This window comes from Anser cygnoides, chromosome 1 (genome assembly GCF_040182565.1).
Source record: "Anser cygnoides isolate HZ-2024a breed goose chromosome 1, Taihu_goose_T2T_genome, whole genome shotgun sequence".
Classification (NCBI taxonomy): domain Eukaryota; kingdom Metazoa; phylum Chordata; class Aves; order Anseriformes; family Anatidae; genus Anser; species Anser cygnoides.
The window spans coordinates 193,286,305-193,302,729 of record NC_089873.1 but is presented as its reverse complement, the minus strand read 5'-3'; the positions used below and the strand labels follow the sequence as shown (position 1 = coordinate 193,302,729).

General features: G+C 43.7%; 1 protein-coding gene across 4 annotated transcripts; it reads right to left on the bottom strand.

The window, feature by feature from the left end:
- Window positions 1–3,960: 3,960 nt before the first annotated feature.
- On the bottom strand, window positions 3,961–15,260 carry EEF1AKMT1 (EEF1A lysine methyltransferase 1). 4 transcript variants are annotated; one of them, XM_013188223.3, is made up of 6 exons: window positions 11,092–11,107; window positions 9,507–9,627; window positions 8,365–8,518; window positions 7,434–7,516; window positions 6,465–6,745; window positions 3,961–4,944 (listed from the first exon to the last, which is right to left on the bottom strand). In XM_013188223.3, the coding sequence occupies exons 3-6, from the start codon at window positions 8,512–8,514 to the stop codon at window positions 4,817–4,819; spliced, it is 642 nt and encodes a 213-aa protein (XP_013043677.1). In that variant the 5' UTR covers window positions 8,515–8,518; window positions 9,507–9,627; window positions 11,092–11,107; the 3' UTR covers window positions 3,961–4,816. The 4 variants fall into 4 exon arrangements, with proteins under 4 accessions (XP_013043677.1, XP_066845881.1, XP_013043675.1 ...); XM_066989780.1 differs by lacking the exons at window positions 9,507–9,627; window positions 11,092–11,107 and adding an exon at window positions 15,190–15,260; XM_013188221.3 differs by lacking the exons at window positions 9,507–9,627; window positions 11,092–11,107 and adding an exon at window positions 9,090–9,390.
- Window positions 15,261–16,425: the final 1,165 nt, after the last annotated feature.

Sequence of the window (16,425 nt, the reverse complement as noted above, 5' to 3'; positions counted from 1 at the left end):
TTAGAAACCGTTTTCCTTTTTTAATCTCCATTCACTTCTGTGACAAACACTTTGGCTGAGCCAATTTGCTTCCTGGTCCAGCTCTCCCATTAGATGTCTCTTAAAAGCTGTGTTTATGTTTCAGCGTGAGCAACTGTTTGATAATAATTTGTTAGTGAACAAGTGTTTCTTAATACTTCACATCAAAAGCTATTAGCCATGCAAACATTTGTTAACCTTCATAACACCCTTCCATTATACCCCCCCCCCCCCCCCCCCCCCCCCCCCCCCCGCCACGTTACTCATGTGGAAAAGTTCAAGTATTAAATGCTGTTTGCGTTTGTTTGGATTTTTTTCCTTTTTTTTTTTTTTTTTAAGATATCATCACATCATGGATTTATATCAGGTTGACTTCAGCAGCGGTGTGACATTTTCCAGCTTCTAGCCCTCCGGTTACAGCTGCCATAGCCTTGCCTTTAATTTGCACGGGGGGAGGGAAGTTCATTGGAGTTGCTTCAAGGCTCACAAACTGTTGACACAAGGCAGACATGAAATGCCTCATTGAACCAGCTCCAGGCCCAATAAATGCAAACAATTCAAAGCTGAAACTATCTGGCAGCTGCGGCTGATTTGAGAATTTTTTTGTTGTGCCAGGAAAATCTTTTCCTTCAATGAGGTTGTCCCTGGAATACATTAGAAGCCACAAAACACGGAACAATATCCTCAGTAAAGAACTTTTCTTCTCTGTAGTATCACTTAAGATACGTTGGAAAATCCGTATCACGCAGGAAGGCTGAGGAAACCCTGAGATGCCAGCTTTGGTTTAAAGGCCTGTCATTGCATGGAGGTGTGAGCAGGCAGTGGCCTACAGCTGCAAGTAAACACAAAATCACCAGCAGCAAGGGGAAAAGGGAAAAAGGCTATTACACACACCCAGAAAGCATAAACGCCTGTTAATTTCTCTGGGATTAAACAGCAGATTTACCATAACTACCTGGAGAGCTACGCGCTTTTGCTGGGTGGCATCAGCTACCACTTGGTTTTGCAGCCCTTCTTTCTAAGGAGGCTGCAAAATAGGTGAAGTGGAGAAGCAGCTACAAGAGGTACTTCCCCTTGCCCTGTGCAGTGGCATGGGCAGAGGGGGGAAGGCAGCCGTGCTGTACGGAGCCTGGCCAGCTCTGCGACACCCAGCTAAGTGCAGCGGCAATTTTAATGGGAAATGCAGGTCAGAGCTTAATGAAAGTACCGTGGATTTCATGCAATGGCAGTTCTCAAAATGCTCCACCTGTCATCTCAGGGGAGATGCGGGCAGCTGTGGGATCTGCTCCTCCACCTGCAGCCGTAAGCCCGTGCGCACGATGCCGGGTTTCCTCCACCGAGTGTCACCTTTGTATGGACACACGCGGCCGCACGGCGCTGAGATGTCCTGCCGCCGCACGGCTGCAGCGTGTCATAATAAAGCGTGCTTCCGCAGTCATAAACGCCTCTGGAAGAGTGGCATCATAATGAAAACTTCACCACAGGCTGCTCCAAGAGAAAGGCAGTCCCTAAAAGATCCAGAGTAAAGCCAGCCACTCGTTACTTGACACTGAAGATTTTGTTTTATAATCAAGTTACAGAAAAGGGAGCTATTTTGCTGTTACGTAATAGGTCTTAGAGCTGACACAAAGTACAAATTCACTACGGATTTTTGTGACTTGCAGCCTCAGGAGCACAGATACTTCCCCAGAAAGGACAAAACCAGCTTACATCCTCTCGCTGATGAAGGCTGTGTGAATGCCACCAGTCAAGCTCTGCTTGGGCAGCTGCCCGAGCTCACCAGCCTTCTAAGGGAGAAGCTGTTGGACAACGGGCTGCTCTGTTGAGCGCATCTACAAAACTGTACATGTTCCCTTATTTTCATAATCACACGTCTTCACAGTGCCTCTTTTCAAAGCAGCCTGACCAGCGTGTGAAAGCAGCAGTAACGTTCTTGGTGAACTGATTTTCTTGGTACAGCTCAACGTTGTACGTTTTTAAGAAAAGGAATGGGTCTCTGATGAAGTTGGCAGAACTATCTTTCAGTTCTGTTGTAGAGAGCCCAACAACGCAGATTTAGCAAAAGGAAGCAGACAACTGCAGGACATTAGCAGCAAAGCAGCAACATATGTGAAGCTTGTATTCAAACAGCACGTTCTAATTTAGGTGGGTAGAGTATCGTCAGTTCTGGCAGCCGTACCGTACCTGTCCCTTCTGAAGCCTCTATGCAGTTCAGGAGTTTCAGTTCAAGTTTCAGGAGGCGCTTCACATTGCATTGTTTCCATCTGCCTGGTGTGCAAGACATTTGTGATAATAAACACAAACCAGCCTACAGCTGTGATTTGTGCCCATGCTTACACATTTAACACTGTTTTGCTTTCTTATTTTGGAACTGGCCACGTAACAGCAATGGCTCGGGCTCCTGGAACACTGCTAATAACCCCAGCTGGATGTCACCTGCGGGCAGTAATTTTCAGGGGGAATTCTGGCTTTAGGGGGCTTAACAGCAAGGATGCTTTCTGGTTTGAATGGCAGGACAGTATCGGCCACAGACGTGCAGTGACTTGAATCTGCCTCGGCTCTCCATTTCCCCTGTGTGCTCTTCCTCTACGCTTTCCTTAACAGTATGTTACCCATCACCTGATGGAAACCAACACCTGTGAAAGAAAAAACTGGTACCACATAACTCAGGAACACTATAAAGGGGGGAGGCACAGGCAAAAAAAGTGAGGAGGGAAAACTTAGGAAGTGGACGGGTCTCTGAAAGCAGAGAGGAGAGCAAAAGTGGCTTGGAAGGGTATGTATGAACCAGCCTGGGGTCTGACTCAGGAAGTTTGATTCTCTGAGTGCTCCAAGTGGTTTATATAACATCTATGTTATTTCTGCTCATTACTATTACACTATCAGATGGGAAACTCTTCATCCAAACAGGACAAATACACAGAAACATGACTATGATCTATCTCTACATTATTAGAATTCTTGCCTCAAAAGTTTAATTAGGTTTATCTCCACTACAAAATAAATTTCTTAATACTTCCTCTAGGTGCTTCATTTTGTAGATGCAGCATTTCTGTTAGCCTTTTACGTGATCCCAATATATATAGTATAGAAAGACAAGAAGACAAGTACATATGTTCTGTGTATTTATAGCTGATAAAAACTGTTGAGTGCCTTGCAATTTACGAATCAGCTTTCACCCAAAAATGTATCAGCAGTGTAGCCAAGAAGTCAGAGAAAATTAGCTTTAAAAAATTCCAGTTATCAAAAATCTCTCCTATCCCAAAGGAAAGTTTTTCTAATGTATCGTCTATTGTGATTGAAATTGCTTGAAATACAGCCAAACCCTTGTATATAAAATTTAAATTTGCCTGTTAGAAATAACAGGAGTTTGTCAATACGTTATGGTATACCTCAGTGGCCTTGTAAGATCCAGCAATTTCTAATATGTTTCTATTCTACTACTGTGCTTCTCTCTGTGGAACAGGAGGCAAACATAAAAAATGGGTATTTGGGAAAAAAAAAGTCTGTTCTTGAAACTACAAACATGACATACCCATACATCATTGTTAACTTGGTAGTGAAATCAATTAAAATGTAGGCACTGCATTGAATCAGAGCCGTTATGATTCAAGAGTTAATGGACATGTGCAGGTCACATTACTACAGAAGCAGGATCTCAGCCAGCAGCAAGGGTAACAAAGTGAGAACCCATGAACACAGTCTGAAGCACTAATGCAAGCATGGGTTAATTTCTGGCGTTTTATTACTTACCTCATATTTTAGGGTGATTTGACCTGACTAATGTATAGGATCCCTAATGAAAGTGAAGCTCTCTCTCATGGGGAAATCTGTATTGTGCTTTTTTCAAGGAGACATCAAGTTTATACCAACCTTTGGAGATTAGCTTAGCTAGGAAATTAAAAGATCTACTTGATATTTTTTTTGGTTGTTTATAAAAAGTTCAGGTTTTGTTGCTTATGTTTATTCTGTATCACAAAATAAATGCATTGGACTTCTGCAAAGAGATGTTAAACACTGTTTTTTTCAAGTACAACACACATACACAAGTTTATATAGTGATAATTGATGACAAAGTAGATCTTATCTTTTACAAAAAGAAAGATTAGGTTTGTGACAAAGCTCTAGAAAAGGTGAAACAACCACCAAATTTTTATAAAAAGCCAGTCTGGCAACAATAACAGATAGTAGGTCTTATCTTACTTGGCAGCTCTTAAGTAGTTCTGATTATTAAAAGCAACTGGAGAGGCCTCCCCAGAAGGAGACCTGCTTTCTCTTTAGTTATCCTTTATAAAAATATCAGGCTGCTGGACAACGAATCTGAAAACACATGACACGTTGAGAACAAACATGTCTCAAGGTGAAAGGAGACCAATATTCATGCTCTTTCAATCATCCACTAGCTACTAAGTCATCAGTTATGATGCAGATGACAATTCTGATGTCCGGGAGGAAAGCACTTGCGTGGTGTTACAAGTCAACCAGCTAAAATCACTTCAGAGGTGTCACTGAAAAGTCCCTGAATGGAAGAAACTTGTGGTTGGAATGAAACTCTAACAAAGAAGTTCCCATTGCCCAGCACCTACGTTGTTTGGTCCCCATTTACCTACCAGGTAAGATAAAAACACACAATATTTGCAAATGCTGACACCGAGAGAGACTATCACCCTGTGTTGATTAAATTTAGCCCAGAAAATATCCCCTGGAGCTGAACATTTCAGCATGAAGAAACGTGGAGTCACTGAGAAAAACATACAAAGGAACTTGAGTGAAAAAGTTACAGATCTTCCCGTGAGAATCAGTCCAGTCCTGAAGCATAGTTCACGTAACATCGAAATTCATTAGCTAAATTTCGAGAGTGTTTTGGAATAAACTTGCATATCTTCACACCCAGATGCTTTGCTGCCTGTTCCTCCATGACTGCACCTGCAGCAAAAATAATTAGTATTTGGTGAGAAACGCAGTAACAGAATGTTTGGCCTTTTGGATTAGCTCCTCATGAATGCGTATGCAGAGAAACAGCTTTTTTTTGAGGGAGCAAGGCTTAAAGCAGCTACACCTTCAGCCCTCTTTGGCAACTGAAGCTGTTGGGAAATCTAAATCTGAAAGAACTGAAGAAGCTCCAAGGAAATGAATGTCATAAAAGTTTCATAAAAATAGGTAGAGGGTAAGATCGGTGCCCCCTTTATAAAAAACAGAAATTTGAACTCAATCTTCTTGCTACATGCCAAAGAATTACATGGTGGGGAGCCATGGGAAATGCAAACAGATTACATATACTCCTCTATTTAAATAAACCACAGCGTGGTATTTATAGCTACACACTGAGAAATCACTTTCTTGAGCAGTATTTGTCAAACTTTGTAAACTGAAGGACCACCTATCCATTTCAGGGAAAAAAAAAACTGAGAACTATCCTTGTGCATAACTGCCATTTACAAGTAAACAAAGAAGTAGGCTTTCTACATCCACATACTATTTTCATTTTTCTCTATTTTGCCTACTTGGTTGACTGCCCAGAATTGTACGCATATATGGGTTTTGTCTTTTGTTTTTTGAAAAAATTACTTGGATGTTTTCAGATGTCTTGTAATAAGATTACAGATTTAAGAACCACCAGGACTAAGGTAGATACTCGGAGCTTCTTAAAACTAGCGAGTGCGTCTTCATGAAGAAGGGCCTAAAAATGCAGCTGGCAAGTCTTCCAGTTTTACTGCTGTGATCACTGATTTTTAATTCCTCCTGCTGCATTTCAGTGCCTAATAACCAATTACCTGAATCACAGTGGAGAGTCCTCATATATTCATTCACATTACAATTTCTATATTTACCAGTAAGGAGCCAGTGATATGAGAACAAGAAAGTGTCTTTTTTGTGTTTTTGTTTTCAAGGCTTAGCTAGAATCATCCCACTTTACTACGCAAAGGCCGTTCCAACCTATTCGTCCTTCTTTCTGCTTAGCTCACCTTAGTTTTTCTAAATATACAGCAGCTGAAATCTTGCAGCTACGGATATGCTGAGGAATCACAAACTCATTGCATTGTTTAAAAAGATGTTAACAGTAGGTTGCATGTATGTTTGTCATAGCCAGATTTCAATCACTACAATTGTAGAGAATGCCCCTTTGCAAATAAATAAATAAATAAAAATCTGGAACTTTGCAGAATGTTTTTACAATTCTTCAAAAATTTACTAAAACTCATAATGCCATAAGAAAAAAAATTACTGACTTAACTACTAAAATACACATCCCTTCAATGAAAAATAAAAGTTGAACTAAAGTATTCCAGTAAAACATTACCTCCTTCAGGATGCACAGTCTTCCTAGAATTACTTATAAATTAGTATTACTGAGTTAGTATTTTTCTCACTTCAGTAAGTTTGTCTTTTGAGAGGAAAGTAAAAAAAGATGCTCAACAGTGACCTAAATATTTTATTAATTATACCTGTGCAAAGCAGAATCTTTCCTTTTGTTAAGTATCTGATGGTCTCTGCAGTTTTTTGAAGACACTCCTCAGACAGATAGGGCGGATCTGCTATTACAATGTCAAAACTGTGTGGCAGGAGGTTTTCCGGTAAGTTCAAAGGGTTGTTGTAATCATAGAAGATAAATTCTTCTCCATATACAGAAAACCTCCTGTCGTACTCCAGAATAACCACTGAAAAATCTTTGTCATCCTGTTCCTTCAGTTTCTGATAGACGCTTGGTGCACTAACACAGGCTATCCTGAAAGGGAGACAACAACTTAGAAAACTGATTTTAAAAGGCAACAAACAAAGAAATAATTGCAGCAAAGACAATTCCATAAGTTCTCAGGGCTGGTTTGGGAAAACAGTTTAAGCATTTGTCCCAGAAAATGCGAGCTATTCTTCCTCAAATCTAAGAAATAATTACTTTGTAAAAATCAAAGAACGGAGTTTTAAGTATTCAGGCCATTACATGTTCAGCTTCCATGCCACACAGAGACCTTAAAAGGTCTTAAAGGTGAAAATCTTAATTTACAACAAGGAAATATATTGAAAATTTAAGTTAAAATTGAAAAATAATCCTTACAGAAATAGGAGGAAAAACAAGTTTTTCCATCTGTTCTGCAGAAATGTATAAAAACAGAAAAAATAATTAGAAGTCACTAATACGCTCTGGAGCTCATTATATTTCTCAGAAAAAAAAAAAAGAAAAAAAAGATTTATAATCAATTTTTGCAAGGCAGAGGCTACAGCATTCAAGGAAACACTAATCTGTAAGCTCAGTATGAACTATTACCTAACTAAATAATGGCATGGGCATTTCTGCCGCATCTCCACCAAATGCTGAGGTACAAAGAGTAATGAATTAAACTGCACGCTCTCCCTGCATAAATGAAATAATTACAGAAAAGGCGTGACAAATCTACAAAACAGACATTAAAACCTACCTGCCACCTTTTCCAGCTGCCACAATTGCTTCATTAGCCAGGCATGATGCAGTTTCATCGCTGTACCAAAACTGGCTCAGTTGCTGAGAAAAATAACGCACAATTATAAACATCAAACCTTCTGACTGTGCTATGTACAATTAGGTGTTGTGAGTCCTATTAGAAGAAAAACAAAATCCACAGCAACTTCTCAGTTCACAAACTACAAAGGTGACAATTTTTCTGAGAGTCTTTTTACTTCTGTAAACCAATGAGAGACAGCACGTAGCTTACACTGTGTGCTTCCACAGCACTTACTATGGTATCAGGAAAACCAAGTAATGCAAAATCACTGAGAAGGTTAATTCAAACCATGCAGATGTACAGTATTTATATACTCTTAAATTGAGTTACTTCAGTGGGAAAGGAAAAAAGGACTCAAAAAATGACAGTATAGAAGGAAATAAAGTATAGAAGTACTAAAGAAGATATAAGAAACAGGAAAAAAAAAAAGAATACATAGACAAATCCAAAGTCAGTCTGTTAGAAGAAAAAATGCAACAAGGCAGCCACCCACAAAACCAACAAAATAAACACAAAAAGAAATACGATGTGAAAGGAAAGAACATTCAGCCTCGTTACACTGTGTTGCCTCAAACCAAGGGAAGAATCTTCACTACCCTCACATGCCAGGCTGGAGTTAAAAGTTTCCAGAAGGCATAGAGGCTTCTTAGTTGGCAGCTTTATTCCTTCTGTGCATGTAATTACCCTGATTTAATATTAAGGCAAATAAGCTTGCAGTGTTATTGTCCATAAATAGTTTTGCCACTCTGGGAACATCTTGAGTGTTCCCCTTTTCATTTCATTAATTATCGACAAAAGAAACCTGGTGAGGGCTGTTCCTCTGTAATGCTCACTACCTGTGCTTCATTCACTAAGTTCAGTTTCTTACCCAGTTTTCTTCTATCGAGCCAACAGAATATTGATTAAACCCTTGGGAGGTCTTCGTGCCCTCCCTCTGCTGCTGTTCCAAATAGAACTCCTGGAGGGCAGCCAACGTATGGGCTGAAAGCTGGGGAACGTCATCATCATCATCATCCATTTTTCTAGACATCAACCACAGGAAAAAAAATAATTAACCGTTTTCAGTAGTGGAAGCTTTTAATAATGGCCCACTCTCCCAAGATAAAACATTTCCTGACTTTGCAGGCTTAGTCTAATAGCTAATGGAAAAACCTCTGAACAAGAGAAAAACATAGAGCTTTTCCAGAGAGAATTCAGGAACTGGTCCCTTTCCATATGACATAGATGTGCCTTGTATTCTTATAGGGATGTTGTCGTTACAGTTTGTTATACCCCGCATCCATACACCACTTTTATTTCAGCTTGCAGGAAAAGGCTATAGTGGATTTTGCAAATACTGTAGAAATGATTCCCTCCCCTCGTAGACATAATGATAGCTATTGATCACTTCTTGCCATGCTGAAGAGGCACACAGTTCTGACTCAAAGAGAAGTAAACTCTTGTTCTAGGAGCAGCATCACCTGGCTTCACCTCTCACACCACAAATGCCAGAAACCTTCAGCAGACAAGAGGCTCAAGATGTTTTCCTAAGGTAGCACTACGTGACTGACAATTTGTGTGTTTTACGCGTGAGAACACGGGCACAGCTCGTACCCAAAGGGCACGGCGAGCACTAGATGCCGAGAGCAGCCGTTTGCAGGGACCTCAGAGCTGGGCACCCCCTGCACCCCTCGACCGCGCACGGCCAGGCAGCAGCCCAGGCCTGTGTGTCCTTCCCAGAAGAGACGGTGCCACCTCGTGGAGCGAAGGTGACAACAGCAGAAATCAAGCATGTGAAAAGCACAGGAGAAAACTCGGAAATCCAAGATTCTTCTCTCAGGAAATCAGCTTTTTCTCCATCCGTTCTAAGAATTCATACGTGTCCAAGGACTTCAGCAGGACTCGGAATGGGTGTGTGCTTTCCTTCGTGCAGAGGCTGTGTGTGGTGCAGGCTGCGCAGAAACACGTGCCACCTCAACCATACATAACATGGAGAGCTAAGAAGACTTAATTTGAAGTACAGCTGCTTACATTTGCCCCTCTCTCTGCTCTCGTCGTTACAAGGAGGACTCCAGAACTCACGGCCTCCTCCCCTTCTGCTCCCTCCTGCAGCGCTTCCTGGACACTTCCTAAATCTGTTTCTCCCTACTGACTGAAAAAACAGTGCCATTAGCCTGCTGCTGTGGGATAACCCATCGCTATTCACTAGAAGCTCTGGCTCCTGCCGAGCACTGTGCCGGCATCCCTCCATCCCTCGGAGCCTGAAGGCCTTGCGCAGGAGGGGATCTTGGAGCCAGAGGGCAAAACAGCTCAGTTTGTTCCTACTGCTCAGAGAACGAAACACAAATGCTTTGAAATTATTATTTATATTATTAAATTTCATATTATTAATATAGTTTCCTAATAAAATTACTACAAGTTCACACAGAATAGAGTTTCTAACAATGCGCAGTGCTAACATCCACTTTAGGCCCTGTACAAGAACCCTTTTTGCTGGGACAGATGTTACAAGTTTACAACTACTCTTCATGGACCAGCTGATCTTGAAGGTCTTTTCCAACCTTAATGATCCAATGATTCCATGATTCAATGATTCTATGACTTTCTTTTTTATTAAGTGTATCGTAGATGCAGTAATCTGGTTTGCTGTTATCCCTAAGGCAAGCACACTTCTAGGTTTTGACACTGAGAAACCAAAACTGATGCAAATTTGCAGTTCTTAAGTCAAAACCTTTTTTATTTTACATTCAGTGAACCCATACAGGCATTCGCAAGGATTAAATCTATGCCCGTGAAATGAAATCCTCACAGATAAAATTGCTGATGAAGCAATTATCCGTTGTTTCAGTGGATGGAAAGGGATACAACCACAGGCATCCTTTTTCTATAAATGATATTTTAGCTCCTTTTTCATGGTCTTCCTTTTGGTTTGTAAATTAAAGCTTTAGGAACCAAGCAGCAATTAACTGTGAGGCTGCAAGGAAAGGTAACTGAGAATATATGGTAGAAAAATCATTAGGTACATCCATTAAGAACACTGCCAAAAATCAAAACCTTTTTCTGAACATATGTACATTGTCTACATATAACTGACTTAAGTCATCAGCATGAAGACATTTTCTTGCATATGAAGTACATTAGAAAGCTATTAAAGTAAGTGAGTTTATGTGAACAAGACTTGTAAATTCCTTTGGCTTCAAGTGAGTAGAAAGTTGTACTACTTGAAACCTCCCTATAGCCCTCCCAGAAAGTACACCGCTCCCAAGTCCAAAAACAACCCTCAAAGTTTTGAGGAGGATGGGAGGAAGCAGAGAAACCCACGGCGCCTCTAGCACTATCAGTAGGAATACCAAGTTTAAAACTAGCAGTGTGCCAAGTCTTCTTTACTATTAACTCTAAAGGGCTGCATTTGCACCTAATTAAAAAGCAAAACAATAAGGAATAAGATCTCCAAGAGGCTGGAAAAGTAAGACTTGGTGTGAAGTTAGATGTCATCAAAAGGATAGCAGGAAAAAAAAGGGGTTAAGCACCTGTGGATAGAAATAAGAATAAATAGGCAGGATTGTGTTCATGGGATAGATTTGAATGCTACTGGCCTCTAAAGGGGCAGACCTACCCAGCAAATGAGAAAAGTGACTACAACTGCACCGTATGACCTGTGGCTCGCACAATGCTGTGGGTGGGATGAAGGGGGAAGGTGCCTGCAGGCTCCACAGTCCCTTGCCCCGTGCACAGCTGAGTCTGGCTCTGACCAGCTGACAAACATCCAGGAAACGCTGGCACTACTTCGTGAGAGCTCCTCAAAGAAAACAGAAAAACAAAAAAAGAAAGCTAATAAAAGCAAGTGAAAACAGTAGCACTGAAGACCCCCGTGCCTTGTCTACACAGGAACACTGTATGATGTAACACTGGTTACCAGCTCTCATGTATGAAAACTCTAATTTTATATAGCCAAGTCCTAAAATAGAGAAAAAATAAATAACAAGTTAGAAAGAACTTGTTAGAATGGAAAAATTAACTCAAAAATTCCTTCAGTATTTCACAGTCCTCCTGTACCCTCTGTACATTTGGTCCATCCATACCTACGAAGCTGTGGTCACCTGGAAAGCAGCGTTCTTTGAGCACAGTGCAGCTGCTGTGTGCAAACGTAACTGTGCCCCTACGCACAGAAGCGTGGAAATGCAGTCATCGGGTTCGCTGAGGCGAGGTGAGGCCACGTGCCTGTGTACCATTGCTCACCTCGTAACTACAGAAAATGCAGCTGGATGCTTCCAGATCCACAGCACTGAGGGAGTGCCACTTCTGCAGGGGAAGGCAAGCACGAGGTGGGACATATGTTACAAAGCCACCTCTGAAAACTTTCTTAAAGCAAGGAACAGATCTTTTACCTACAGACTGCACCACAGGTGGCTGGCTGCCATTTCTCTGCCAATGAAGAGAGTTACCTGACTAGGCCAGGCCTCCCCAGCGATCCACAGAACACAGAAGTGCCGTTTGGTACACACACAGGCACACTGCTCTGCCAGTTTCCACTATTCACTCTTTTATGGTGCCCTGAAGAAGTCATCTTGGTGTAATAAAATGTCCCTTTCACTGAAGGGGGGAAGGGAAGACTACTGCAAGGCCAAGGAATATTAATACAAGCGGAAAGTGGTCCTGTTAATCGCTGGGAGGGGAGGAAGGAGAAGGAGGACACTGTTAGCCCCTTAGACCTCACACCAAGAATGTAAGTGCACATGCAACTTCAGAAAATACTTTGTTCTAGAGCAGCTTAGATGTACAAAAAGAACATGTGCAGCTGAGTAAAACAATAGTATTTTTCCCAAGCCATCCGTGTTAGTAGCTGAGACAAACAGCTGGTCATCGGTGGTGTTTGTGTCACACACCAAGGGAACCTGGACAATGCTACGCTGCCACGAGGGGCTCCTGGAGGAGCAATCACTGCCTGAGGGTGAACAAGAAGTCCTGACCAGGGGGACTGAAATGTTGTGAGAAGGCTGAGCTGGGCCTCACAACCATAGAAACACGAAGTTACTGCACCCTTTTCGATCCCCAGCCACTTAACACGCACAAGGACCCAAGTCTCAGGTCTCCAGTGACCAGTGGCCGGCTGTCAAACAGGAACTCTAAATCGCGAGTGGATTTGGGGGGGATCCTGTCCCAAACACAGTAAAAACACAGACAGAGAAAGGATCTCCCCTGTTGGAAACAATTATTCATGTCTTTAAATTCATGTTTATTTTAAATAAATAATAAATAGTAAATTTATTCATGTTCTTTAAATCCAAGAAGCAGCTGAGTGAGAGCTCAGCTTTTGTTCAAGTGTCTGACAAGTTACCTGAGTGTTGCCAAATGCGCTTTCAGGAGAAGGACTGACAGGACAAAATGTATCAAGTACATCAGTCCAAAGTAATTTGGACACAAAAATTCCCCTTGCTAGCTAGTGTGGTCTAGCCAGGAGAAACTGAAAAAGGCTAGGCCATATGTACATCTGTTTTGTAGTCTTCCTAATGCGGACCAAAACTTCTCAAACCTCAAGCAGCCACTCGCTTCCTTGCAGTCAGCTGTGGAGTTTTGGGGCCCAGGTGCCATACAACGATCCAGCCCCTGAAGGGGATGCCAATTCGGGAAACATCAGAAAAGCAGACCTGACAAACCTGCACACAAATGTAAAGCAGTTTTCTTGTGTTTCTTAGACGAGGGAAGGAGGGACAAGGAGGATGTGTGAAGCAGAGGCAGCTCACCTGCCACAAATCTGAGAATGGCTCCACTTGAAGGATCAAGTCTGGAGAGCTTTTTATTTACAACCACAGCAAAAGGTTCAAAAGAAAAGCTGTACCAGTTCAGATCAAGGGTAGATAGTGGTAATTCTGTCTTGGAGGTAGCCAAAAGCAGCTGTCTCAGAGTGAGACTGAGGCACGTACAGGTGATACTTCCCCACTCTACACCCTCCCAGTCTTTAACTGTTTTCCACTAAAGATATTTCAGCATCTGAAGTGATTTGTTCTGTGAATGTAGTTCTCCAAAAGACATTTGTGCAGTATTCCTTAAATTCACATAAAGTTCTTCAATTGAGAATGCCCCCTTTTAAGTCACATTTTATGAAAAACTGCCTACTCTTGCTGTGAACGTGGCTACTGGCTTCACGAGACGCGATACTTCCCTTACGGCAATAGAAAGCAGACATCAGAGCCCCGTTATTCCCTGTCTCACACTGCTCCACATGCCATTTCACAGACACCTGGAGGTCATCCCCCTTTTCTCAAGTCTTTCCATACATTTGCTGATCCTTGTTAAACTCTTCTAATACACCCCTTCTTTGAGATGAGGGAACTGGAATTTTAGGCAACATTTAAGATTAGGGTGATTACACACTTACTGTATGGTTTTATGATGTTTTCTGTTACATTCTATTTTTCCTTTAAAAAAAAATCTATCATTTAATTGCTGCTACCACACATTGATTTGATGTTTTTGGAGAATTACACATCATAACCACAAAGTCTCCTGCCTGAGTAGGAATGGTATTTAATGTGATTAAGCAGAATTTACAAAGAAATTGAAAAGGACCTGCCAAGAGCTCCAAGATACCAGGCCATACATAACAAAACTAAATAGCAGTTCTGGGCTCTTCATCTCAACAAGCAGAGTAAATGCTGAAACTAGAAAAGGCTCAAGAAGAGTTTTAAGACATCCAAAGACTAGAATAGCTTCTGCAGGGGAGTAAGTGTAAGTAACTTGAGAGGGGACTGGCAGAGCCTGTAACCGTAAGAGGCATGAACAGTGCGGGCACTGACCTACTGCTGTGTTTTCTAAGGCAAGAACTGGCAGGCAACAAGTGTGGCCTCAAGAGCCAGGTTCACCAGGACAGCAAGGTGCTGCCCGGCACAAGGCACACCAGAGCTGCAGAATCTCTCTCAGGGTACGCTACAGGGTAATGCTTGGCAGTGCCTTGAGGCGAGACTGGAGAGCTCAGAGGTGCGGGGTGCAGAGGGTCGCTCTGCACAGAGACCCCTCAGGATTCAAAAAGCAAGGGCTGAAGGCCGGGTGGCCACTGGAAGGAGAAGGGAAGTGTTTTACATCCCATCCCGATCTGCTTGCTTTTCCACAAGGATCATCTGATTTTGGGAAACAGAGAGCAGGTCAGATGCAGAACTGGTTACCTTCCTACGTGTGCGTGCTAAAGAGTGGCTCCCGACTAAGGAGCCCCTCTCACAGAATGGCCGAGGTTGGCAGGGACCTCTGGAGATCATCCAGTCCAACCCCCTGCCGAGCAGGATCGCCTAGAGCACATTGCGCAGGATGGCATCCAGGCAGGGTTTGAATATCTCCAGAGAAGGAGACCACAGCCTCTCTGGGCAGCCTGTCCCAGAGCTCTGTCACCTCACGGTACAGAAGTGCCCCCTCGTATTGACCCAGAACCTCCTGGGCTTCAGTTTGTGCCCGGTGCCTCTCGTCCTGTCGCTGGGCACAACTGAACAGAGACCGGCTCCACCCCCTTCCTCCCATTACCGCACGGCACCAGAGATGTCACCCCCATGCCAGCCGCCCCGCGCCCCCTCAGCCCCCCCGGGAGGCGCAGCCCCGCCACACGAACCACCCGATCCCAGCCCCCCCCGCCCGCCCGCCCGCCATTACGGCGGAGGGGAAGGGCGCGGACGAGCACCGCGGCCCCCCAGAGCCGCAGCACTGCGGCCGGGCCGAGCCCACTCACCGGCCGCCAGATCCCTCCGCGCACGCAGGCCCCGCCCCAGCGCCGCGCGCAGCCCTGCCGGCCCCTCCCCCCCCCGAGGTTCCCGCCTTTTCTGAGGGCTCCCAACCGTCCGGGGCTGGTAGCGGCGCCGCGGCTGCCTTCAGCCGCCCGCTAAAAGCCCCCCAAAAAGCTAAAACCCGTTTTTAGGGTTACAGCGCCCGGCCCCGTCCCCAGACACCGCCCCGCGGCTCATAGCTGTCGTTCCCCAGGCATCTCAACCCCCCGGTGGTTCAAGAGGCTTTAAAACGGTCTCCAGAAATGATTACACCTCAAATATGAGCCTTGTAAAAGCGTATAAACTCCACAGAGAGCTGCAGCAGCAAAACACTCAGGTGGCATCTCTGAGCATTGTTCCCTCACAGACCAAAGTGGTTTTGATGCTGAGGTCGTTCCACACCAAGGCTCAAAAATCTTTAATTTCCCCCTGCCCTTATGGGTACTGAGTGCTGGGAGAAACATCCAGGGCTTTTAACAGCCCGTTTCACATCTAAAGGAAGGGTAGGTGTGAGATGTACCTGGAGCACCGCGTTCAGCTCTGGGGCCCTCAGCACAAGGAGAGGGACCTGTTGGAGCAAGTCCAGAAGAGGGCTATAAAGATGAGAAGAGCTGGAGCAGCTCTCCTGTGAGGACAGGCTGAGGGAGCTGGGGTTGTTCAGCCTGGAGAAGAGAAGGCTCCGGGGAGACCTTACAGCAGCCTTCCAGTACCTAAAGGGAGCCTACAGGAAAGCTGGGGAGGGACTCTGTCAGGGAGCAGTGGTAGGACAAGGGGGAATGGCTTTAAACTACAAGAGGGGAGATTTAGATTAGATATAAGGACGAAATTCTTCACTCAGAGGGTGGTGAGGCCCTGGCACAGGCTGCCAAGAGAAGCTGTTGGTGCCCCATCCCTGGAGGTGCTCAAGGCCAGGCTGGATGGGGCTTTGGGCAGCCTGGTCTGGTGGGAGGTGTCCCTGCCCATGGCAGGGGGTTGGAACTAGATAACCCTTACTAATCACTTCAGACACCTGACTGGAAAATAAAAATAAAAATAAAAATTGCAAGGAGAGTGTAGTGAGGACTGGTACAAAATAATCAATTAACTCCCATTTTTACAGGTTTCCTGCAGCTCTTTTAAGATTTCCTGTTACCTGAAATACTGTTTTAGGGCTCCCTTTCTTGCCCAGAGACAGAATTTAAGCTGCTTGATAAAAGAGTTTC

Coding starts and splice junctions, on each gene's coding strand:
- EEF1AKMT1 (XM_013188221.3), bottom strand. CDS start 9,268: ATGCTTGATTTCTGCTGTTGTCACCTTCGCTCCACGAGGTGGCACCGT. Junction 8,519..9,089: donor GTGCTCGCCGTGCCCTTTGG/GTACGAGCTGTG, acceptor GTTGATGTCTAG/AAAAATGGATGATGATGATG. Junction 7,517..8,364: donor GCTCGATAGAAGAAAACTGG/GTAAGAAACTGA, acceptor TATTTTTCTCAG/CAACTGAGCCAGTTTTGGTA.